The 27,371-nt window shown below is 36.8% G+C and overlaps 1 protein-coding gene across 1 annotated transcript in view; it reads left to right on the forward strand.

Moving 5' to 3' along the window:
- Window positions 1-27,371, forward strand: part of LOC126756878 (uncharacterized) — a 349,030-nt gene that overhangs the window by 256,508 nt on the left and 65,151 nt on the right. The window contains 4 exon segments of the mRNA XM_050470364.1: window positions 18,240-18,603; window positions 18,605-19,095; window positions 20,747-21,089; window positions 22,545-23,551. Of these exon segments, the coding sequence (XP_050326321.1) occupies window positions 18,240-18,603; window positions 18,605-19,095; window positions 20,747-21,089; window positions 22,545-23,551 (2,205 nt within the window).

Genomic DNA, 27,371 nt, shown 5'->3' on the forward strand with positions numbered 1-27,371 from the left:
TATTCTCCACCTCGTTTGAATTCTTTTGCCTCCGCTCTGTGACTTTTGTACCGAAAATTGTTATTCTATGTAGCCGTTTGTGCACGAAAGTGACCTCAGGGCAAAAGTTAAATATTGCCTTATTTATCGAATAAATATGTCTGCTAGGCATTCTCACGTACACAGCAGATTTTCGAAAGTTTTCGAATACTATAAATATGCAAAGCAACGAAAGCAAAGCCGCACCCATACAAGTATATCAAATAATGTACTTGCTCCTCACTTATATGTGTAAATATATATTGCTGTGTACATATGTATGATTTTGCAAATATCGAAATTGCTTACTCAAACCGTTTCGTATGGTCACAGCTGCTGCTAAATCGGCGGCAAGGCAACGCAAGTCTAAACTTGTGCTGAGGAGTCAAAGGCGATAGCACAATCATAGTTTAATAAAGGCGATTGCTTTTTTTGTTGCATTGACACGAATGTCGACAAAAACTACTGTGTATAAGAGTGTGTTGGCATATAAGTATGTGTGTACATATATCAATGTGATCTGCCTGTATGAGTGCACTGAGTTCATTGCCTTTCGTGCGCTGTTTATTAACGTTGCTCATACGCACTCGCGGCATATTGAAGTGAGATAAGTTGGTATATAGGAATAAATGTGTATATACCTGTGTACAAGTGAAAATTATCAAAATTACTTTATTGGAGACGTTTTATTTTCAAAATTGGTGAAAGTAGAAAATAAAAAATGGTATTTTAAGTATTAACTGCCTAAGCATGGAATGCAGGACAATACTTGTAGTACGTATTTGGAGATGAGATGGTCTTTTCTTAAACGGAAATTAGTTTTTCTTTCAAATAATTTAGAATATTGGAACTGTGAACAATTATTTCTAATAAAAACTTAGAAGACCTGTAACACAGTGTTTCTTAAAAAGTTATATCCACATGCAAGTATGAGAAAATGCGGGTTTTTGATAAGTTTTTTTATCAAAAAATTTATTTAATAAATAAATGAAAATAACCGACGATTCCTAATTAAAAATTTGGATTCCATTATTCCGAAATTCAATCTCCTTCGAAAAGAGGGTTTGGAGGTAATTTGTCTGTTGCAAATTAACTGATATCTAAAAACAAAAATAAATACTATTATAGATCACGCTCCACAAATTGGCATTATTACTGAAATGTCCATAAAAGTGTCAGTCTAAAGATCTATCTATTCATAAATAAGGCAATACTCAGAATGGAATTGAAATCTCAGGGAGCCCAGAATATTATACAGAATAAGAGAAAAAGTTTTAATAAGCTATAATAATAATAAAAATTTTCAAAAATATAAAATACTTCTTACAAGAACTTTGATTGATCACATTGTAGCTTATGCGATAGTGACTCGATCTGAACATTTTATTCCGAGAGTGAACCTATAACCCATACTAAATTGGATGAAGATATCTCACCACATGAAAAAGCCTTCCATACAAACACTTTATTCCGATCGTTCAGTTTATATGGCAGCTATATGCTTTAGTGCTTCCATATCATCCTTTCAGACAAACGAGGAGCTTCTTGATGAGAAAAGGACGTGTAAAATTTCAGATCTATATCTCAAAAATAGATGTACAGACAGACACAATGATTGGATCGACTCATCTCGTCACATTAATCGCCTATATATAATGTATATTTACAGGATATTCAATATTTCCTTCTAGGTGTTACAACCTTCGTAGCAAATTTAATATACCCTATTCAGGGTATAAATAGGTATGTGCTTTACAGATTTTTATGTACTTTCGTTTTCAAAAATTTTTAATTTCGTTGTTTCCGTGGTCGATCTCCAGGAAAACCTCCAAAGTACGTGTGTAGGTAAAGTTAGGTTGAGGTAATCTGGAAGGCCAATGAGTCACGAATTGACCAGTTCTGGTTCTTCGCGATACAAGATGGAGTTCAGTTGCTAGGTCCATGAAGAGAAGTCATCCTGCGCTTAAAAAAATTTCAACAGACTCCAGGGTATCATACCGTGGGGGCTTAGAGCATAGTCTTGCCAATGCGGAACAAGGTCACGAGAGATGCTCCATTGTTTCTCTGGCGCCTTGCTAAAGACATTTTCTGCAGTCTGCAGATAGCTCGTTTCCAGGAGTTTTGATTTTCTTGATCACGATTCTGTCCAGATTGTCGTGTAGAGAATGCTTTGCCGTTCGGCTGTCTACCTGGAATTGCCTTAATGCAACCATCTTTTTCTATGTTTGCTTTGAATCTTCGTTCCCAGTTGAAGAGTAGGATCATGTAGTCGGTGCTTGCCAAATCGCCATAACCCACCAACCTTCGCTCGAAAAACCTGTATGGATTTCGCTGCGCAGTTTTCCGCGAAGAAGCCTATAGTTGGCAGGTTTACTACCTGTTCAAAAGGTGCCGTTAGGGTTGTTTTTGTTCCCGTTATGCACAGCGCAGCGAGCTTCTAAACCCTTTCCATTGGCTTCCAGTAGGTGGATTTCCGTACGCCTATCCACCATTCTGCTGCACCGTAGGTAGAATTGTCTTACAATAGCTGTGTAGGATTTAACTTGAGGAATATATCTAAAGAATCGTGTGAAAATTTCATCCCATCGGTCCAGCCATTTTGAAAGAAATTTCCTCACCGACTTTCGTGTTATGAGTTCCTATATTTAAATTTCTTCATTATCTCTCGCCTCTCTTCATCGCGTTTAACTCTTTATATCGAAAAATCAATTCCCAGCATTGCCTTTGACCAGCTAAGCTACACAAACACGTACAATAAAGCAATCTCTTTCACCTCATTTGTCGCTTAGAAATAGTTATTATAGCATCTTGATGACAGTAATATCCAATTAGCGCAAAGCTGAAGAGCTAAGCACAGTTTTCGCTTCAAAAGTGGACGCGGAGCGTTCAATGAGTTGCCAGAGTCTTTATTAAAAGTAAAAAGTGCCATAAAAAAATGTGCCACAAAGTGAAGAGAAAATTTATTGTCGTGCAGTATGAAGAGGTTGAAGGCAAACTTCGTCTGACGTTGGTTGCGTAACTTTAAGCAAGAAAAGAAAAACCTTTCAATTTACTTAAAACAAAGCGGTTTCCAGCAAAAAAGTTTAAAAACTATTTAAAAGGACGTGAAGTAAGAACACCTTAGAGCAACAAAGTTTCGTTCTGCTTGAATGGTGGTAACTTAACCGTTAAAGAAACAATGAACACACACGTATGTGAGTCGAAAAAGAGAGTGCGTGGGGTGGATGTGTTTGCTAGGACATGCTTGTTTAATAGCATCCACGCTGGTCTCTTGCTCTACGCTCCCAAAGTGAAGTGGAACAAATTATTTAATAATGATGAAACACACCGGAATATATGGGACAGTCGCACACAGACCAGGTGGCAGCAAGCTTAAAAGTATGCAACAGCAATTTAAGCAAGCTAGAAGCTAACCAAATGAATGACAGCGGATGGGGCATGGGAAGAGCCATATGGAATTTGGTTGGAGACAACTATGTGACCAACAAAAGACGCTAGAAAACACTTCCAAACACGTTTGGCCATCAACAAACTACACACACCTCAACATACACATAGTTTTGCTGACCAAAACGATAAGCGCTCAGGACAAGCCATAACATTTACGGTTAAGTTGTGCTGTCGACCGTCATTGGGCCATTGCCTTCACTTGACAATTGAGTACTTCGGCGGCACTACCCAGCACGAAGACGGTCGCCGGGCGCAAGTTAAGTGGTTAGCCTAGCCGGCTGGCTGACTGGCAGGCTGACCGGCTGGATATGCGGTTGAGCGACTCCTTTAAGGAGCCTTCGAGCAGCTGCTGTCACTTCGCTGAAACTTGAACCCTAAGAAAGAGTCTACGGCAGCGCAGGCATACTGGCGAAAGGGGAAAAAGTAATTTTTACTTAAATGCTTTTATAGTGTGTGTGTTGGTTTTTTTCTTTCTGGAAAATTTCTTCTCGTCTACTTGGCCACATGGCTGTCTGCTCGCTCCATTCAATTCGAAAATCGACAAAAAGGAAAAGGGCAAAAAATAGTACGCTCTATCGTCACAAATAAAGGTCAGTGGGAGGAGGTTAACGTTGAGTGTCAGCACATTTTGTGTTGTCAATTATTTTACAACAACAACAACAACAAAAGAAAGGCACGTAGAAATTGAAGTAGAGCTTGGTAAAGAAGGGATGAATTCAGACGAAAGTTGCGGAAAACAAAAATAAACATTATTATTTTGTGGAGTTGCCATGTTACTTAAAAATAGCAATAAGTTTAATTTTCACTGGAAAAAATTTAATATTTTATACGTCAGGCTACAAGAAAGAGAAGAAAGGAAAAGTTTGCTAATTTTTAATTACAACAAGTAAGGAAGGGCTGGGACATTTTCACAGGGTTTGCAGGGATTTCAAAAAAAGGGCTTTGAGCGAATTTAGTTGCTGCAGCATAAATGGTTTGGGAGATATGTACATACATTAATCTCATTAGAGGGGGGGACAAGGCCCACCCAACGAAAACAATAGTTAAGGTATAACTAACTCGAATAATGGTGGCATTTCTTCAAAAAGAATCGTGCCAGAATCGTTGAGGTCACACACTAAAGAACACTTTCACGGTTAAGGTTAAATGAAATGTCTTGTAAAACTAAAATTTTGGAATTTGTAAATTTTTCATAAATACAAATTTTTAACCTTTTTCGGGATTTTGATTTTATATTTTCGAGTTGCCGAAAATATTTCGTGATAGTTATCAATTTTTTAAATAATTTCAGAACTTGCTTTTTTTTTAATTTTTTTCCACGGTCGAGAAATTTAAATAGTACTTTCGGTATCCCGAAATATTTCGGTATTATTAAATATTTTTTTTGTAAATACTTCAGAACTCGTTTTATTTTTTTAATTATTTCTGATTTATTTCCAATTTTGAGTTTTTAAAATTGGTCTTTCGGGATACCGCAATTTTTTCGGGATTATTATTACTTTCAGATTATTTCAGAACTTGCTATATTTTTTGTAAATTTAATTTTTTCCAATATTCATGACTAATAAATTATATTCTCGAGATCCCGAAGGAAATATTTGTTTTCTATTGAAATATCAAAAGTTTGGTATAAGAAAAGGGTCAATAAAATTATTTCATTTCCACTTTCGAGTTTTTAAAATTAAAATTTCGGGATCCCGAAAATTTTTATTATTTTCAGATTATTTCAGAACTTGCTAGATTTCTTGTAAATCTAATTTTTTCCAATATTCGTGACTATAAAACTATATTCTCCGGATCCCGAAAATAATACTTGTTTTCCATTGAAATATCAAATACTACTGTGATCAAATTGAAAGGTGAATTTTGTCCATTTCATCTCCTTCAAAGTAATCCCCTCTCGCTGCAATACACTTATGCCTACGAATTTTCCAGTCATCTTAGCACTTGGAAAAATCTTTCGTCGTGATGGCCATCAGAGCCTTTAGTTTACAAAAAAATGGGTCAATAATATCATTTCATTAACACTCAACGAGATCTATTGAAGCGCACTCTTCTAGAAATTATGTCACAACATAAAAACAAGAATTCAATTTGTAAGAACGATAATTTATTTCAGAGTCCTAATACTCAATACAAATATAATATTAGGTATTGCAAAATGTTTATGTTGGTGATAAAAGTTCAAAGAAGTAACAAAATCACAACTGCTTCAACGGGGCAGAGCAAATGAGTGTTACGCACAAGGGAAATTTGCAAAAGCGGACGCGGTGTCAATGTGCCAGAGTAACGCAACATTTGTCTTTGGGCTCTCTCATAGCACTCGCAGCATGCCCCACACCACAGTGCAACACTGCACCACATAACCGTGCTTGCGATATGCATTTCAGAACTTTTTGTTGCTTTATCGGCCAACAACAGCGCGCCAATGCACTTTTGTTGTCAAAATTTTACAAGCTGCGCTCCATTTCTCAGCGCGTCATCAGTTCGAGATCGTTAAAGTCACAGCGCGAAATGGCAGCAAAACAAAATCGCACAGTGCGAGGAAATAGAATCGAAAAGTCATTACTTGTACAGTTCCTTCGCTGGCAGCGCATGCTGTACTTTATCAGAAAGCGAAATAGCGCCGTTTGATGCGTGCACTTGCCACCCTGCAACAAAATTTATGGCCACGTTAAGTAGCAGCTACTAAATCTTTGTGACTCTGTGCCACTTTCTACGCCGCTCACTTCATCAACGCACACAGTTACATTTGCATGCACAGTGTGTGTGTGTGTGCACATGTATGGACACCCCTCCCGCCCACGTGCTGCCGAAATCTCATAAAACACGTTCTCATTACACATTTAACGGCTGCACGCGAAATTATTTCTGCTTCAGCGCATGTCACGATGAACTTTTTGTGTTCAATATAAAATAAAGGCATTCGGGTTGTTAGTTAATGAGATTCAAGGTAAATTTGCCTGCGGCTATGTGGGGGCGGTTTGCGTGCTAATGAAGTTTTGAGCTGTATCGCTTGGTTTCGTACAAATAATATGTGCGTGCGATGCCGTTTAGCCTAAATGAACGCTTAAATAGAATTGATACTCCTTCAAGTGTCAAAGATTGCAGTGGCAAATCTTTCCAGCTGTCAATTTTATATCCAACTTTGCCAGCTTCTAATTGTGTGACAACTGGAACTGAGACGAAAAGTATTGTGATGACATTTCAATTAGAGATTTTGAAATGATGACTAATTTACAGTTGCGTGGGATAATTATTCATTTTCGACTAAGCGATGGAAAATTCGTAACTTTTTTGAATCTGTATAAAGGGAAGTCTAGCCAAAAACAAGTTTATTATTTTTTATTAAACTGAAGCCTTCATTTGGCATAGCTAGAATGCACTGAATTAGATATAATAAGTATTTTTTCGATAACTTGTTGCCATTTCGAAAGCGATTTCATAAGAAAACTCTCTCATAGAAACTCTCATCCTTATTGACAGAACCTGGAACAGTCACCTCTCGTAGGCTTCTTTTGAGGCGAAATTATTAGCCGTAGGCAGGAACAAGTAGTAATCAATTGACGCCATTCCGGACTATATATAGAAACCTTCCAACTAAGCTTTCGGAGCTTCTGGCGAGCCAGTATCGATGTTCGTTGCCAGGCGTTGTTATGATGGAAAATAATATCTCTCTTATTATCCGAAACAGACCGAATCCGGGCGCCTGCTTTCTTCAGACAAGATCCTTTTTCTGGCGGTTCAGCTTCGAGTTAAGAGCTTGAAATAGGAAACTAGTTGAAAATAGATGATGAGATGGACGTTCAAAATATTGGGCTCCATTTCTTTTAACGGTATTTTCGAAAGCTGTCCTCCAGAGCTTAGTGAAACTTTGACATACAAAATATTGAAATGGAATCATCGAAATCGTCAACACCGGGTCTATAAATGTTATTCTCATTTTTAGCCCCCCTGGTTTGTGTTTTTGCCTTAAGCTAAGAAAAACTCTATGGAATCACAATGAATTCATTCGCATTTTTATAAGTAGGCTCGTAAAAAATCTTGGCCCGTGAAAGGACCACCGACACACACCATCTCTTTGTTGATTTTAAAGCTGCTTCTGACAGCATGAAAAGTAGCTGCCATTATGCCGCGATGTCTGAATTTGGTATCCGTGCAAAACTAATACGATTGTGTAAACTGATGTTGAGCACCATCACACCATCTCTTCGTATTTCAAAAGCTGCGTCGGGATCCGAATGATCCCTCCGAGCTGTTAATTAGAAACGACTTTTTCAAAAAGGCGACTACCCAATCGTGGGTATTTTTCAATCTGCTCTTGGAGAAAACAATTCGAGCTGCATATCTGAAACGAGAAGTTATACTTTTCTATGAGAGTGCAGAGCTGCTGGCGTACGCTGATGATATTGATACCATTTTCCTCAACAACCGCGCCGTTACTTCTGCTTTCTTCAGACTGGATAAGAAAGCGCGAAAAGAGGAAATATATTCTGTCATCAAAGAAACAGCCGTTGCACTCGCGACTTGGCTCCCAAGTCACTGTTGACAGTCACACCTTCGAAGTCATAGATAATTTCGTCTATCCTGGAACCAGCATTAATACCAACAACAATGGCAGCCCCCAAATCCCACGCAGAATAACTCTTACCAACAGGTGCTACTTCGGACTGAGTAGGCAATTGAGAAGTGGAGTCCTCTTTCGACGAACAAAGACCAAACTCTATAAGTCACTCAGTATTTTCGTGCTTTATATGGTGCGGAGGTATGGACAATGACATCAGCTGTTGAGTCATCCTTACTATAAGATTTATGGTCCTTTGCGCATTGACCACGGCGAATATCACATTCAATGGAACGATGAGCTGTTTGAGATATACGACCACATTGACAAAGTTGAGCGAATTAAGAGACTACGGTTACGCGGGCTAGGTCATGTCGTCCGAGTGGATGAAAATATTCCAGCTCAGAAAGTAATCGACGCAGTACCCTCAAGAAAAGGCAGACAGGCACTCTGTTGTAGAGATCAGGTGGAGAAGGACATGGCTGCCCTTGGTATTTCGAATTGGCGTATGCAAAATTTCAGATTGATCTCACAAAAACTGAGGAACTAGTTGGCGTTAAATCGACACAATCCCTCAATCTAATTCTTTTATAAACAGGGTTTGTTCGGAAAGTAATAGGTCGATTTAGAAAAATGTATTGAACCAATCGTTACAATTCTTTAAAAACTTTCAAAATAGGCGCCTTCTGCGTCGATGCATCTGCCAGTGCGATTTCCAAGCATTAAAGGCGTCAAGGGAAGTATTCTCCGGAATAGCCTTGAGAGCCGAGATGCATGCTTCTTGGATCCCCTGTGTCGTCTCAAAATGCTCTGAAGATTGCTTCTTTGTCTTGGGATCATACACAGAGATCCACTTGTGATTACGTTATTCAAAAATTGGGGTTTTCTTGGCACACTCGCCGCAATTTCTGGTCGTCGTTGAGCCCTTTTGTGACCATCTTCGCGCACACCTTGCGCATCTTCAAATGCTCCGTCACAATGTCACAATCCACTGATTTTGCCTTTATAGGGTCTCTTGCATTTCCTTTTGTGAGTTCCCAATTTCATGGCTGGCTTAATATATGCGTTTCCGGGTTGAAAAATAAAGAAATCAAAAATAAAAATATTTCTCTTTTTATTCGTTTGAAACGGTACAAAAATAATAATAATGTAATCGTCGGCCAGAATATTATATATTATACCGTTAATCTACTTCACACTATTTCATTTGCATTTTATAGCAGATATGAGTTACTTATTTTAAACAGTTCTTTTAAACGATGTCTATGTCCTACGGCTTTAATATTGTTTTCAAGTGGACTTTCAACCTTTTGAGACTGAAGTATTATTTGTTAACGCCAGACAGGTGGCAAATAAAATTACGACAAATTAACTACACAATTAAGCTACGTGCACACAAATACACACGTTTGGACGATTGTAGCACTTACACTTCACACGCTCACACCAATACATACATACATAACTGTAATGCAAATAAATCGCTGGCGTGTTGCTCTATTAAATGCTGCATTGCCATTAACTGGCGGCTGAATAACTCAAGTGCTGCACACATACAAACACACTTATTTACATACGCACCTTTGCCCGTCGATACCGATTCACGGGTTGTCTGCGTTTTATTTGCGCGCCTGTGTGTGTGTACACGTGTGTGATTATATTGAGTGTATGTAAAATACACTTAAGTTTCCACTTAGTTAAACATAGCTCTCTAAATGAGCATATCACAAATCGGTTTAACTATAAGCAGCACACACACATGTATATATACACGCACACCCTTATTTTACTGTATATCAAATATATAAGCATATGGCGGCGACGACTTGTTGAATCAATCACTAGTTGTAGTTGTTTTTGTTTTAATTTTTTTTAGCAACCGCAAAGTGAAAGCTTCGATTCATATTTATCATAATTGTTTATCCAATAGTTGTTGTTTTTGCTATTTCTATGCCGCTAATGCTTGGCACTGATTTTCACCAAATTCTCTTCAAACATTTTCCATACATTAAAGTCTACCCACAGTTTCAGCATTTTGCTGCAACATATACAGTTACATTTTATACATGTGTTTATGCCCTTAAGCATATTCCCGTCAATGTTAGATGGCAACAACATTTTATTATTATTATCTTGTGTTACTATGTTTTCTGTTTCGTTAATTATTTTGTTGTAGTTGTTACGTTACTACGTGCGCGGGGGTTGGGGAGAAACTTTCGTAAGTTATTTTTCGTGTTAAATTAATATACAACATTTTCACTTACATACGTTTCTGATATAAAAAAGTTAACAAAATTTCATTAGCGTTGCTTTGGAAACATATTCTTAATTACTACTAATATTTGGAGGCAATTTTTTAAGAAAAATCGTTTTTTTTTAGCTTAAACAATATTAAGGGGCACACCTTAAGTGACTCTCTAAAGTAAGGCAATTTTTGGCAATTTGAACATCTTGTATATTAATTGCTATACAATTTTAAGGGTATTATTATACATAATTTAAGGCGATACGTGAGTTTCCTCGAGTAAAAAACAGTTTTTTTTCAACAATTTTTCTCTTATAAAAAAATAAATATTTTACTAGAATTTTTAAATATTTTATTAAAATTTTTTTATTACTAGAAACATATACTATTAGCAAAGAAATTCTGACATTTTTGGAAAAAAATATTATAAACTCGGCCATAGCGATGCCATTTCTCGTGACCCTTCGGAAAAAAATGCGCCCGCGTTGGCAGAATAACTCCTTACTGGATTAAAAAGTGAAAGAAGACGCCTTTTAGTTAAAACTTTAGCTTAGAACTTGGACGGAGGAAAAAAATTGAAAATTGGATTTTTGGCAGACATTTTTACAAAAAAAATGAAAATTTCGAGACATCTTTTTTTTTTGATATAGTTGTAATCAAAAAAAGAATCCTTCATCCAAGTCTTTTAGAATGGTGTTTCAAAGACCTGTGTAAAGTTTCATGAAAATTGATTGAGTAGTTCTCGATAAATTTTGCCAACCAACTTCAAAAACACAGCTTCTTCACAGCTAAAGACGGCGCACTTAGCCTAGCACAAGTTCTCAAGGCTGTATCTCCGAAGCTATTACTCGGATAAACTTAAAAATTGACAATATTCTAGAGGTGTTGTGGAATTTAATAAAACAATAAAAAATCGATGTTTTGAAATCCGTAAACCCATGTAACCCCTTAAGATCACTGACTTGTTGTGATTCCTGCCTTCTCGTTATATAAAACCTAAAAAACAAAAGTTCTCTAGTAGAAGATATTGTCCATACTATAATTTACGAAAAAAATCTAACATTGACAAAATTGCCGGTTGCTAAAATTCGATTGTTAAACAGACGGTAAATTATATGAAAAAATTCAATTTTTTGTCTCCGACTAATCACTGAAGAAAATTAAAAAAATTGGTTTCCAAAAACACACATTTTAAAGTGAACTAATGCAGCTGATTGAACTGAGCCGCTCCCGTTTAAATGGCTGTCATTCGAAAACTATTTGAGATATGAAACTTCAATATGGTCTTTTTGAAAGCACAACTGATCGAAATATGAAAAATTTAGAATTTTTAAATTTTCGTACTAGTTTTATTCCAGAAATAGTGTTTCAAGTGCGATAGTGAGTACCAAAAGAGACTAGATTATTGTTTGAATAAATAGTCTTCTTTATACATATATATAAATATAAATATAAATATAAATATAAATATAAATATAAATATAAATATAAATATAAATATAATAATATAAAAATTACTTGTCACCTTATTTGTCCGCGATGGACCTCTAAATTACTGAACCGATTTTAATTAATTTTAGCACACTGTGTCCAGTGAGAACCAACATAGAAGATAAGATAGTAAAAATCATTCATAAATAAAAAAATACAGTGAAAGCTCTATTAAATGGACGCTCTATTAAGCGGACAACTCTATTAACTGGACAGAAAGGCTGGTAACCAGACATTGAGAAAGCAGCCTTAAATTCGTTATTTTTTCCAATGAAATTTATTTGTATGAACATATTCAAAATTAAACCTCAAGTACAATCCTTTGGATTCTTATACCGACAAAAACGTTTTCGCCTTTATTCGTAAATAAAATTTTCACTTTATTGAATAGTTTATTATACGAGTAATAGTATAAAATGTATAACACAGGAACACGTGGCCCGATCCACTAGTATCATAATAAAACTTAAGTTATTAGAATTTTGTTTGCAGCAAATGTTTGCTACTTCTTTGGAAGAGGAACAAAAAATTGCTTGTTTGACTCTTAGACAGTAAATTTGCTCACTTGTGCTAAAATTTGTTATCATCTCTGCGCTTTGTTTACATATGGCTCGGTGAAAATGTAAATATTGAAACAGATGTTTCGTAAAAATTATTCCAGGAAAAAATGGATTAATATAATATAAATAAAAAAGTTTCATAATTCCAGCCTTTTGATATTTGCTAGTGAATATGTTGGAGATCTGGCTATTAAGGCAAGTGCCGTGTCGTTATTTCCACCTTTGGGAAAAAAGAAGTCATTTGCTAAATAAATCGATCTTCAAGCAAATGCCGTATTGGAAGCTATTGTGCTGAGGTGCTCTTTTATCGAAAGGGAGCATACTTTGAGAAGGTCGTCTATCTCTTCTTTTATTTATTTGCCTATTTTTGCAGACAAAAACAACAATATTTTATTGGCAATAGATTTTAGCTACAGAACCATCAAATTTTTTATTTCTAACCAAATTTCGTTGCGGAATTGTTGCGATTGTTGGAAAAGGTTTAAGGTGTTTCAAGTTTAACAAAAACACAAGTCTATGAATGTAAAGAGCCTTCAAAGACGGTCGACGAGATCGTTGAAGATATGCCTGGTCTCTCCTCTCTTCTTCAACTAATGAAAATATTAAAAAAAGTGAAGAGGAAGATATGATGCTTGAAAATCATCAGACAAGTGTTAGAGAGATGGCAAGAGAGCTCGACTTCCTTCGCGAGTCCGTTCGAATGATTTTGTTAGATATTTTGGGTATGAAATGAGATATTTTTTCAAGTAGTTGGTAGTGAGATTTGAGTTTTTGTATCTGTTAAAAAGACAAAAAGGGAAAACAATAAGGCGCAAACCCTTCCTATTATAACTAAGAGTTCATATTTGGAGAGACTTTCTATGAACCTGTTTTTTGGAATACCAAGCGCAAAACCGATAATTGTTTCAGTGACCTATATCTCACAAATGGGAGACTTTTTAGAATTTTATTCCAGTTCTGTTAACGACACCTACTTTGTTTCCTTGAATGCGTTCGAAAAGTAGATGTTTTCAACACACTGTATTTTATAAATATCTGCTACATATCATAACTCTTCTCATAATAAAAGTCGAAAAAAGTCCGAGTCTTGTTGCAAAAATATCGTTATCTGCTATAGTAGTAACAAGCAAAAATGTTAACTTCGGCTGTACCCAAGCTAGAATACCCTACACAGATAAAGAACTCATACAAAAACCAAATAAACGAAATGCCCTTTCAACTAGCTCAACCTGCTTAGGCCTGCAACACACTTTTCTATTCACAGTACTCAAAGCCATTCCTTAAAAAAATCTAAATGTATAAATAGACTTGTTAGAAATACTTACAAAACATAAAATCGTCTAAAATATCACTATCCTCTCATAGTATTCAATTTCCTTGGTGTTATATTTCAGGCCGAAAGAGCCATTTTACCAATTTAAGGCTGCCTGGCTTTCAACAGCTTTAAGCCATGTTTATTTCTGCTTGCTAGCTATTTAATGGCACCCCCAACCGCTCATTACTCTTATTTCGACAGGTAAGAACATTTCACTTAGCATATTCACGCACGCGCTCGCATAGACGAGCAAACACATACAAACAAACATATAAGTTGTAGATGTGTGTCTACGTTTGGGATAGTAAAGTTCCCCCAGTTTAATGTCGAATGCGCCTACATCTTGCCAAGGCTGTTAAAATTAAATAAATATTTAATGATGGCAGTGTGTGCGCGCGTAAACAACGCAACGCGAAAATTATCGCATGCGAGCAAATGTTCAGACGCACATACCTGCAGAGTAATTGCTCTGGGGCGTTGTAGGCAGTCAAGCCGAAGACAAGCTGTTGAGCTTAACCCTGCAGGTGAACGCAGCAAAAAAAAGTGAAAAGAAGGAAAAATAACGAAGAAAAGGGAAAAAATTTAAAATTGCAAAAACGGCACCCTCTCAGAAAATCCATTTATTTGCATGCACATATAGAAACGCCTATGTGTGGAGGTGTGTAAGTGTGGGTATTTGGCTCGGAGCTATATCAGTTTCAAATTACCCAGCTAAAACGCCTAAATGTATACTTATAGATTTACCTTATTCAATTGCAACCGTTATTTGAGGCGAGAAAATGTTATTCTCTCTTATTTATGTACGATTATTTTCCATTAGCCGACTGCTTTTAACGAAACTTGTCTTACTATGGAATAGCATTATTTTCGGTTGGATTTTTTGAGGCACAGTACATTATAGATATACATATATGCTAAGGGTAGAAGAGGCAGTTATACTTGTACGTAGGTTGCTATATATATTTCTGGCCTAATAATGTAAATAGGCATATTTATCAATGAAAATGGTTTTTTTTTTAATTTTTTTTTGTCGATTGCTTTTTTGTTTCGGGCTCATACGCATAGATCCATGATTCGTCACCTGTGACGATCTTATAAACGTCTTTTGAAGCACCGCGATCGTATTTTTTCATCATTTCTTTACACCAATCCACACGAGCCTTTTGTTGAGCGATTGTCAAATTGTGCGGGATCCAACGAGAACAAACCTTTTTTACGGCCAGGTATTCATGCAATATCGAATGTATGCTGGTGGAAGAAATGCATAGGCATGCCTCTATCTGAAGGTATGTTACATGACGGTCTTGCATTATCAGTTCACGTACGGCATCGATGTTTTCTGGCACAACGGCTGTTTTTGGACGACCTCCACGGAATTCGTCTTTGAGCGAGCGTCGGCCACGATTGAATTCGTTGTACCAGTTTTTCACAGTGCTATAGGATGGTGCTTCATAGCCATACAAAGATTTTAGTTCATCGATGCACTCTTGTCGTGATAATCCACGTCGAAAGTTGTGAAAAATGATCACACAAAAATGTTCACGAGTTAATTCCATTTTTTGGCCGAGATGAATTTTTTAATTCCCTGTAAATAAAACAATTCACGATTAAATGACAAAACGTTCTGAGTGATGTTATGCTAAAAAATGTCAAACTTTCCAATGGAAATGTCAGATTGCACCTGGCAACACTTAGTGTTGCCCTAGGCCAGAATTTATGTATATAGCAGCCCTCGTATATGTATATTTATATTGAATATTCGCAAATTTTGTTTAAAACTTGAGCAACATTTTAAAACAATGAAAAAAAAAATAAATCGAAAATTTTACAAAAATGCTTAAGTAATCTGTGTTGTATGTTTCAATGAATCATACTTATGAATTCAAACAAGTTCTTTGAAAAAAAAAATATTGTAAATCTTATATAGTTCTTTGAATGAACCATTAACCAAATTGATTGAGTTCACTTAAAAGGGATATACTGATTCTCTGCTATCTCACTGATGCCAACAATTTGATTTTTAAGCAGTCTTTCTTTAGCTCTTTCAATTTTATCATTACTAAGATAAGTTGGGTTAATTTGTGCAAAAGAAGGCTTGTTCCTGTGAATTTTTTGTGACGACGAAATTAAAATCTCTTTATTAAAAACAATGGTATATTAGTGTATGATATTCAAAGAATATTATGCAAAATTTTTAGGAGGGAATATTGAATCAAATATTAATTGCAAAAATTATTCGAACATGTTTCGGAAAATATTTCAAGTAAACTCTTTGTTCAATTTTTTCCATGGTAAAAACCGATAAATAAAGATGAACAAACAACTGCCAAACGTATGGAAATCAAACTTCACATAAAAAATGTTGGTTCTCCTAGTAAAATTTTATCAAGGGGTATGGCAGACTAAAGCTTACTCTTGTTGTTGTTACAAATATATTTTCAAGAACTATATAAGAATTTTGATGAAGTATCAGTTTTCAGCTGGATAAATTGTGACAAAGTGAAGACTGTGAAAAAGTGCCCGAAATTTGTAAATAAAACGCAAAATATTCAATTATTGATCAATATTTATTTTATCGCCTTCAAAGTAATCTCCATCAGATGGAATACACTTATGCTTACATTTTTCTTCAGTCCTCGAAACAATTTTCATAAGCCCTTTTCGGTATGGCCTTCAGCTCCTTCGGGAAAATTCGCTTTATCTCTTTGATCGACTGAAAACGAGTTCCACGGAGCGACAATTTCAGTTTGAGGAAAAAGAAGAAATCACTCGGAGCGAAATCTGGTGAATGCGGTGATTGATCGATGGTATTCTTTTATTTATTTATTTTTTTGGCTTCAACTTCGGTCACAATCGTACTCTTTTTGAAAAAAAAAATCAGCTTTACCGGGACAAGTCGTGCAAGAACAACTTTCATACCCAAAATATACACCAAAATCATTGGAACAGACCCGCGAGTGGTGACGAGCTTTCGTGCCATCTCTCTAACACTTACCTGACAATTTTCAAGCATCACATCCCTCACTTTTTTAATATTTTCATCAGTTGAAAGTATTAACAGGTCTTCAACGATCTCTCGACCGTCTTTGAAGGCTTTGTACCACTTGATAAAATTGAATTACCATAAGTCTTTTCCAAAATTCAGCACACGAAATTTGGTTAGAAATACCATCACTTTGGATGCGATTATTTTTAAGCTTGAAAAATCCGATTTGCTGGGGAATTCAACTGAAAATCGAATTGTTGTGTTTTGTGGGACTTCAAAAATCTATATTGTAAATACTTTATATAAAATACAAAGAAATGCTCGCTGAACTCGTTAACAGTCGTCAAGCTAATCGCTGCAGTGCTTAAATAATAATTTGAGTATATTATTAATATTTAATGGAGCTGTAGTTATTACTGGCTCTAAAAACAAACATATCTAACATAAAATATAGCAAATAATATTCAGATAACATTATTATTCTCATTAAGCTAATTATAATAATGTGAGCTTTGAAGCGAAATGGAGAGAAATTATTAATTATATGTATATTTGTTTTTTGTTTGTATGAATGTCTCTGTGTATGTGTGTGCCTTACTACACAAATTGTAATTTACCGTTATCCAACTTTTAGTGTGTTTATTTAAGCCGAATCACATTTAAATTTGCACGTTGTTGTTATTGGCATGGCATAGTTTGAGAGCAAATTGATTTTAGGTCAAATATTTTGCAAATAAATAGAGTTAAGCAAATAGATGCGGATTTAATGGAATATGTGACAATGAAAACATTCGAATATCGAATACACTTTGCAAATCAATTTAGAAAACTCCATAATGTATTGTATAAACTGCATTTCATGTCCAACTGTTGTGTATTTGAGTGAACCCACCACCAACACTGCCACCATAATTTCTATCACTAGCATTCCCATCATTACTGTTACCACTGCCACCACCAGCAACTGCCCAAATCCACCGCTATCACCACAAAGTTAAAGAGCTGTTTCCACACTTGTTGTTGTTGTTATTACCTTTTATGTGTTCTAGTCGTATGCCACCTGTTAAACACCCCGAAAGTGCGGGTATTTGTCAAATCGTCGGAAGAAATAAAAAAAAGCCAACTGTTCACCTGTTCCCAACTTGCTTGCACCCACCTAGTACACCATATGAATTTGTTGTACCGTTACTACTTTGTTACTGTGATTACCTTACACCTATGTAAATGTAGATAGAGTATTCCTGCTTAGCAGAAACCAAATAACTGAATTATTGAGTAACCATTTCACCTACCGTGTACATCTATCTAGTTCTCTCTCTCTCTCTCTTTATCTTTCTCTCCTTATCATGATCTTACGACATCTCACTATGTATGGTTCAACAACTTCAACGCCATTGCACTGCCTTGTAAACGTAATCCCTTCGTATTTATATACAAACGCGCTCATGTGTGCCCACCCGCCTCTCTGCCCGCCCACTTTTACTTGTACCTACTCCGTTTGCACCAAATAATACCATTTATCGCTACCCAAAACTACTCGTACATATTTTATTATGCAACAATCATCATTCCGACAACAACAACAACTAAACCATATAACAACTAAATAGACTTACCACCAACTTCACCAATTTCCGGTTATTTTCATAGTCACAATGACGAGCAACGGATCTTAGATGCGGACGAACCGGAAGCAAGTGGTCAAGCGACGTCGAAGTGGCAACGCCATACACATAAGCTGGGCAAGCCGAAGCACGCTTACTTGACGACGACAGCAACAACAACAACAATAGAAGCAATAACAACGGATGCAGATAATCAAGAGGCAACCGGAAACTCGGAGCGCTCAGCGCCGCACACAAGCAAAGCGAAAGCAATTAAAAGTAAAACTAAAAGAGTGATATTCAAAGCCAAAACCGCATCGATCCGACGCTTAAAAATGAGCAACAATATTGTTGGCAAAAACATTGGCGGCACTGAGCATTGGCAGTGGTAGTGGCGTGGCGCCCTCTTCACATTTACAGCCACGCAATTATTTTTCACTCAATCGACAGCCGCAAAACTCGCAAAGACCGCGTGCCAGCTTTCCCGAGATAATGCAGCCACGTCTCTCGCTGAACGGTACTTTGCGGCATTTGGTGCCATCGCCACGTCCACTCTACCGGGATCATAGTTCTCGCTCGATACAACCGCTGACGGCGAACGAGCAGCAAATGGCCGAATTAGATGGTAGTTTCTATGGCAACACGCTGGGCTGCTTCAGTACAAGCGGCAGCGGGGGTGGTGGTAATAGAGGCGGTGCTGTGGGTGCGGCTGGTAGTCGCAGCGGCTTTGGTGCTGGTGGCGAAAGTAATACGGGATTTCACACAACTGAGTTATCGATTACGCCAACTTTAACGGGCGATGAACAATATATCGATTTAGGTAGCCTGCGTCGCTTCTCGATCGATCGCCAGAGCTTTCTTGGTAAGCGTTGTAATCACTTTAGTGTGTTGGGGTGTTTAGCTGAAAGCTGAGTGGTCTAAACGCATTCACTCATCATACTCATATGCATTCCCCTGCATTTGTTGTGAGATATATTTTAAAGAGCTTTCATTGGAAAGCTTTCATTAAGCTCAAAGTTCATTTCACGCATAAAATTTAAAAAAATGAAAGCTTACATATATTTTTCATACTATTGTTTCACTTTAAATATTCCAACTTAACCTATTAATACCATCCTCTTTCTTTATGTTCTTAAAAACTATATTTTAAGAGAATTTTTCTTCAAATTTTGTTATAATTATACTCCAAAAAGTCTATCCGTCTGTTTGTATGTTCGTTTGTATATATGCGAACTAGTCCCTCGGGTTTTAAAATATTGTGACGAATTTTTTCACACAGTTTTTTCTCCCAGAGTTTGTGGGAATCGCCGTTATTCTTACACAATATAATATAGTTGTCCTAGTTTGAACTGAGCCATTAAAAAAAGTTCTTGAAGATTCCAAGTGTAGCCAGGTCCTTCTCCTGGCGTTTCCAACGTAGTGGAAGTCCTCCTTCACTTCCTGCTACAGGTACTACGTCAACTTCTCTGAGAACTGGAGTGCTTTCAGCCTTTCGGACCACATGCCCTGGCCTCCGCGGCCGCTGTCTCTTAATTCAGTGAACATCAAACGGGGTGTCTCTAATCCGAGGATGTTTTGTTCTTTTTATGGGGGGTGTTTTCTACGAGGCGGGTCCCAAACCCAACGCACAACCCTTGAAAGGAATGTTTCGCCTTCTCAATTTAACCCATCTTCAAACGGATGTTTGGGATACGCAGCGTACACTTAGTCTAAGATCGGACGTCGTGAGCTGTAAGCCATATGTAAAAGATTCGCTTCTGGCCACTTCCAAGTGAATGGCGTTCAGAGAACTTTCCTCACCTGTGTGAACTTCTATTAGTGGCCCCATCCCCCAGATATATGTTTTTGACAATATATCTTCACGAAATTCGGCACGAATTATTGTCCAAGATAACAGTACAACATTTGAAGAAACTGATCAGATCAGACCACTATGGAAATAATCAATATAAAGATCTTTTTTCCCCTTAAATATTATAAAATCACAGCTGTGGAGCTTATATAAGTTCAGTGCAGCCGATGATTGCGTTTTTCTTGTTTATAATAATTCCGATAAAATCGTGAAGCTTTCCACTCAATTTAATTTATGCATTCATCATCATTTAATTTAGGAAAAGATTTTGACATAATTATACTTCATTTCATTTCGGTTAATTTAGTTTCATAAGCATTTCAGATATTCCTTAATAGAGGCAATTAGTAAGTTGCCTACACTAATCGATACAATTAAGCGATTGTCTGAATAGCCCTTCTTCTTTTATTTGATTTTAATCACTCTTTCACCTCATAAAATTCATAGAAATTCTAATACTCGATTTTACTACCTCATAAGTCATTTTAACCCTATTCACATCACTCTAATAACCATATAATATAATAAAAAAATCAAATTCATCCTTCATAAACCCAAACACTTCGGTTGGAATAGTTTCAACACAGTGAAATTTTATTATTAAAATTTACAAAATTTTCCATGATTAATCGAGCATTGTGTCTCCTGTTCTCCCTTACAGATCTCGGATCGAAATTTAGCATGCCACAGCCGAAATTCGGTCAGAGTGTCTCACAGCAAGGTTTCTTTACATCACACGACAGCCTCGCCACACCATGCGCATCACGTGCCTCCAATCCACATGTGGCCACTGTAAGCACTGCCTCCGAAATGGATTTACTGCACAGCAGCAACAAACAGCGTCGCAAATCTCGCGGCCGCCTGAAAACGATGTCCGGCGAGCAACCGTTACTCGATTCGTGGCAACGCTCAGCGACGGCGCGCAGTTCACAAGACAACACATTGGCCGGCGGTTTGGCGGGGAGTAATCAATTTAGCGGGAATTTCTGCAACGGCACTGATAGGTGCGTATTTCATTACAAATTTTAATTGTGTTATTAATTATGTATAAATATATATATATATATAGTATGTATATGGCTATGTAAATATTTTGGTTGGAGTGCGGTTATCGGAAAGTAGTTTGAATCCGCAATTCGAAAATGTAACTTTTACACACAATTTTGTAAGGAAATTCATTGTCAGTGATATCAGCAACTGTCTCTCTTTCTCATTGCTTCTATCCTATCTCATTGTATATGCATACATACATATATACATGATTGAGGTGTTCACCCCAGGCGAGTAATAATATAAATTCACTGTTACATACTTACTCTCTTATTCAATCACTTAACGTTTCACTATATTGCTGGAGAGGCAACAAATTGGCGTAACTGTCAATTTATGTTGCTAAAGCATCACACAACTCAAGCTGATGTGAAGGAGCGGCAATCCAACCCCTTAGGAAATGTGCACAATATGCAAACCATTCCACAATAGTATGAGAAAATATTGTTCCAGATTTTGGTTATGGTTGAATTGATGTCAGTTCAGAATAGAATATTTTAAAATTTAGCAGGGTCACAAACCAATTTCAGTATTGTCAATAGATGACACTAACACTACTCGCATAAGTTAAAGAGGCCAAACTAGAAGTGAACTACCATATAAATATGAAAAAATAGAATTTCAATGGAGACATTTTTCGTCGTGTTTTCTGACACTACAATTATTCTAAAAACCATTTGGAAGGAAGAATAACACAGAATATTGCGATGAAACGACTATCCGCTAGTAAATGATTGCTACTCTAATGAAATATCCTTAAAACCAAATCTTTCGTAAGGTAATTTCCTTTGGTTTCCTTTGTATTTTGGATTTTCGAACAAGATTTGAAGCAATGAATCAAAATACTCACCCACTGATCCCATCCGACTTCAGTGTAGTGATTAAGACAGCGTCTTGCAGTTTAAGAAAAATAGTTTTACTCAACATTTCTATGTCGTGACATATTTATAGCATACTCATGCTCTTCCTTCAACTTTTCACTACCTTCGCCGTTCAAAAGCGATGCTAAGCGTGCAATTTGCATACCAATATTTTAGTGCGGCGCACTAAATCCACTATAAATTTATAGCTTCTATTCACTTACCGCTTTTATATAGAAAAATCGATAAGACTTCACACAATATAACAAACATACCAACATATCTTCTAATATAGAGAAGTTAGCATGTCTAGTATATACAAATATGTAACACGTCCTCCATTGAACTAAAGGATTAACTGAAAACCCATGAAAGCTTACGCATTCAATAAAGCTTAAGTCACAGGTGTATGCATGAAGGTAATTTAAAATGCACTGAATTTCAATGAAAACTCACATTAATAGCTTTTCAGCGCATACATAATTAATAATTAAATTTTGTTTCCCTCTCTCTTTCTCTCGCACGCTCTCACACTCTCGCTTTTTGCAGATATCCCCGCTCACGTTCCGGTACCTCAACGACCACTGCCCCGCCGCATAGCGGCCCCTCACAATCGCATCAATCGTCGCATCAGCTACACCATTCGGCGTCGGTGTCGCATGCGCACCATCAACCGTCACATGCATCACATTTATCATCTACACAACAACAACAGTCCGCAGCGTCACATCATCAGCAGCAACCACATCGAACCGCCTCGCAACGATTTCGTGCCGCCACTGCCTCGCGTAAATTCCACTTTGTGTTCGATCCAGCGGGGCGTCTATGCTACTACTGGTCCATGGTTGTATCGTTAGCGTTCCTCTATAATTTCTGGGTGATAATCTATCGTTTCGCCTTTCAAGAGATCAATCGACGAACGATTGCCATTTGGTTTTGTCTCGATTATTTCTCCGATTTTTTATATCTCATAGATATATTCTTTCACTTTCGTACCGGTTACTTGGAGGATGGTGTATTACAAACCGATGCGACAAAATTGCGACAACACTATATGAATTCGACAACATTCTACATTGACTGCCTATGTTTGCTGCCATTGGATTTTTTATATCTATCAATCGGATTCAATTCGATATTGCGTTCATTTCGTTTGGTGAAAATCTATAGATTTTGGGCATTTATGGATCGTACCGAACGACATACAAACTATCCGAACTTATTTCGTTCGACAGCGTTGATACACTACCTACTTGTGATATTCCATTGGAACGGATGTCTGTATCATATTATACATAAGAACAATGGATTCGGTTCGAGAAATTGGGTCTATCATGACTCCGAATCGGCCGATGTAGTTAAACAATATTTACAAAGTTATTATTGGTGTACGTTAGCTTTAACGACGATCGGGGATTTGCCGAAGCCCAGATCGAAGGGTGAATACGTCTTTGTGATATTACAATTGCTATTCGGACTGATGCTGTTCGCGACGGTGTTGGGTCATGTGGCGAACATTGTAACGTCGGTGAGTGCGGCACGCAAGGAATTTCAAGGTGAGTACATCAATCTATCTATCAAATATCAATTATTTACCTAATGTCAATTAAGTTAAATAAGTTAAGTTTAGATTTACTTGACGTGAAGTACAAAATTTCCAACATTTTTAATGAATACCATGGTGTCAGCAAACAACTGGTGTACAAAGATGATTGATTTCCTCCATTAAAGTCTACATTCTAGCCTCTTTTCCCAATCCCTCCGTTCACATATATTTTTGGTAGAAATTCAATCTGGCCGTTCCAGTTTTCCAATTGCGAAAGGTCAAAACTTACCTGAACCAGACAAATGTCAAAGTTGGGTAGGTAAGCAGCTCGTCCATTTCCAATGACAGGAGAGTTGAGCATCTCTTTACATCTGATTAAAGCCAATAATAAAAATTTGTTTTTATTAAAAGAAAGCTGAGTTCACAGACATCAAATAAGCATTTAGTACACAGTCAACTATAAGCCGGATGAAAATTGCAGGCATCCATTACTTGAACGAAATAAAAATTCGCGTGCGCTTACGGAAACTAACAGCAAAATGTGTGTGTATATTTCTATTTCCATTTGAACTTACAAAATGGAGGTTGAAGGGTTATTCTCCCGCTAAGTTATAAATAAATACCAACGCTTAGCCGTGGAGGGAGCAGCTATTTGACATGGCGATAAGACTGCTAACTATGCTGACGATTGGATATAAAATTTGGAGCGTCAGCGTTCGCCTTGGTGGGGGAAATCAAAGCAAATTCCATAATCTATAAGTCAAAATATACATAAGCATTAACAGCAGCAGCAGCAACAACAGTGATAACCTCAACAACAATGGCGATAACCATAAGTTACATTGATGCGCACGGCAATGGCAACGGCAATCTCAGCGCGATGCTTAAAAGGCGTGTTAACGCCATACAAGCTCTCAGCTAAATGCTTGTACATAAATAAATGAATGACTGCACAACGGGATGACTGAGCAACTGAGCGTATATAGCAGCTAGGCTAGAATGAGGATAACGCCCTCAAGCGAATGGGTATTGAAATCTTAATTCCACTTGACTTCATTGTCGCTTGGTAATACCGTGCAATAAGAAGAACAAGAAATTAACAACAAGAGAGCACAGTCAAAGTGCATGCTACGACTAGAGCAGCACAAGTGGTTGGATAATAGAGCAACCGAAGAATTGAAGTGAAGTCGGGTATTAAATAGAGGAGCGGAGGTACACAACAGCTGATAGTAGCGCCAAATGTTCGAAGCACTGAAGAGAAGGGGTGGAATCGCGGATAACGCTTAAAGCTTGAAGCTTTCATTCATGCTAACGGTGTGAGGGTTGCTATAGAAGCTAGGATAATAGCGGGGTTAATATATACTATATATGTATATATACATACTTACAATTTGATGTATTTATATGGATATTACAAGGCAAAGCAGTGGCCATAAAATATGAAAATTGCTGTCATGATACTAACTGACGACACTGGCGCCTATTTCAGCATTGATGCTTTCACCGTTATCAGCCGGTGAGTGAATGAAAGCTACTGACTTTCAATACTAGTAACGACGACGATGATGTCGACGAATTTCCAGTTGAATAAGAATGAAGATACAGTACCGTTTTGCCAGTTGATTTTCATTAAACTCATTTGAAGTTCAGTCAAAAGAAACCAAATTATAAAGAAGTAAAGAAGAGCTGAGTTAGGGCGCAGTTCTTTCGCTAGAAATTCGTACTAAAGGAAACGTGAAATACATTTTGGTGGCCGGAAATATTATAATAAAAAATATGGCCCATATAAGTCAAACTAAGATTTCATAACCTGCACAAGGTATTTTAAGTTTGCTACGAAGCTTTTAACTCTCAGAACAAAACGTCGGGGACATTCTACGATTAGCTTGACGAGTTGACTCAATTTAGCCATATTTGTTCGTAAATATGCGAACTGGTCCCTCAGATTTTTAGTTATTCCTAATCTTTAAAAATCGCGTACATAAACTCGACAGCTGTCGGTTCAATAGTTTACAAATTAGATCATTTTGAGTGAAGCAAGTTTTGTTATACTGAGAAAAACGGTTGAAGAAAAAAAACTTGACTTGATGTCAACTTTTCGAACACTGTCCCAGGAAAATCGGCCATTAGGTATTGGTATGATAAGTTTTAGAACGCAGTGGATGCCCAAAAGAGTTTGTTACCGACTAAAACATCAAAAATGCCCACAAAATAATTTAGGATGACCGCAAGATGAAGTTGCTTGAAATAGCTCGCACTCCAAAGGTATCAACCACATGTGTACATTATATCATTCATGAATATTTAGGTATGAGAAATCTCTGTGCAAAGTGGATGCCGTGCGAGCTCACTTTTGACCAAAAACAATGACGATGATTTAGAGCAGTACATGGAAATGTTCCGGCGTAATAAAACCGAGTTTTTACACCGATGTCTGATCGACAGTTATTCGAGTGAACTGCACACGATGAACTCGCGTAAAAAAGAGTAAAAAGAAAGTTGTATTTCACCACGGGAAAGCACTGTGTCAGAAGTCAGTGAAAACAATGGCAAAAAGCCATGAATTGGGCTTTGACTTGCTTCCGCATCCATCGTATTCTGTTTTCCAGTGAATACGAGTATTTTCTGTTTTAAGATATCACAAGAATGCTCGCTTGGAAGAAATTTTTGTGGAATGGAGAGCTCATCGCCGAAATTTATGCTTAGCAAAATGACAGAGCGTACTATAAAAATAGTGTCGTCTAATGCTATAATCGGTCTATCGTTCTCGAAGGGAACCACGTTGAATAAAAAAACGAATTTTGCCAAAAAAATGTGTTTATGGTTGGCTGGGGATTTTCTAATTGACCTGTTAGATTCGTTGCAACCGAAGTTCACATTTGGATAGTAACTATTATAGTATGTGAAACATGTGAAATACTGCGCAATTATAAAATATTGCAGACCGTTTTCGTATACATACATATGTAAGTCATATTTCACTAAATAGAAAAGAATGCCAGAAAATATTTTAATGACTATAAAATGGTGCTCAGGGCAAAAATTGCTCAACGAAAAGCATTTATCATTAGATGAAGGTAAATATGGCGAGCAATAAAATTTTTAACTAACAAATTATAAAAAGGTAAATCATAAACTTAAAAAACTATTTTGAATAACGGCTTAACGAAGTTGCAGGAAATATATGTGTGCATCTATAAGAAAAATATAATAAGTGTCGAATGTTAAGAGAATACTCTTTGTTGGTGTACATCTTTGTTGAGTACTTAAACGATATTGAATGGAGAAATCACAAAACAGTTTAAAAAAATTTTTGGTATGAAGTCCTATCTCTGATATATTGGGTAGTCGAAAAAGTCTTTTCGTATTTCCTATCAAACTTATTTTATTTTTATATTTATACTACTAAATAAATAAATAAATATGCACCATTTTGGTCGACCACTTTTTGCCATTTTCCCACTAGAGACATTAATCCATCAGTGTAAATCGAAATTTCGAAATTTCCATAACGGAAGCGAGCGAGCCATTGTTGTACTATACGAAATGATACAGAGTCCTCTCCGTAAACTTCAAAAACTTCATTGGTGGCTTGCGTGGCATTCTTCCCTTTCTTCATTACTTTCCCTCATTTTTGAACAGCTGTAACTTTTTTTCAACTTCCCCGAATTTTTTTTTTTGGTTAAATGAAGTCTAAAATAATACCTTTTCAACACTATATGGAATAAGACAATGTGATTGGTAGCACTGGAGATATACGACATCTATTGACAAAATACGAAAAGACTTTTTCGACTATCAATATATATATCACTCGGACCACATGATGT

The sequence above is a fragment of the Bactrocera neohumeralis genome, chromosome 4 (genome assembly GCF_024586455.1).
Source record: "Bactrocera neohumeralis isolate Rockhampton chromosome 4, APGP_CSIRO_Bneo_wtdbg2-racon-allhic-juicebox.fasta_v2, whole genome shotgun sequence".
NCBI lineage: Eukaryota > Metazoa > Arthropoda > Insecta > Diptera > Tephritidae > Bactrocera > Bactrocera neohumeralis.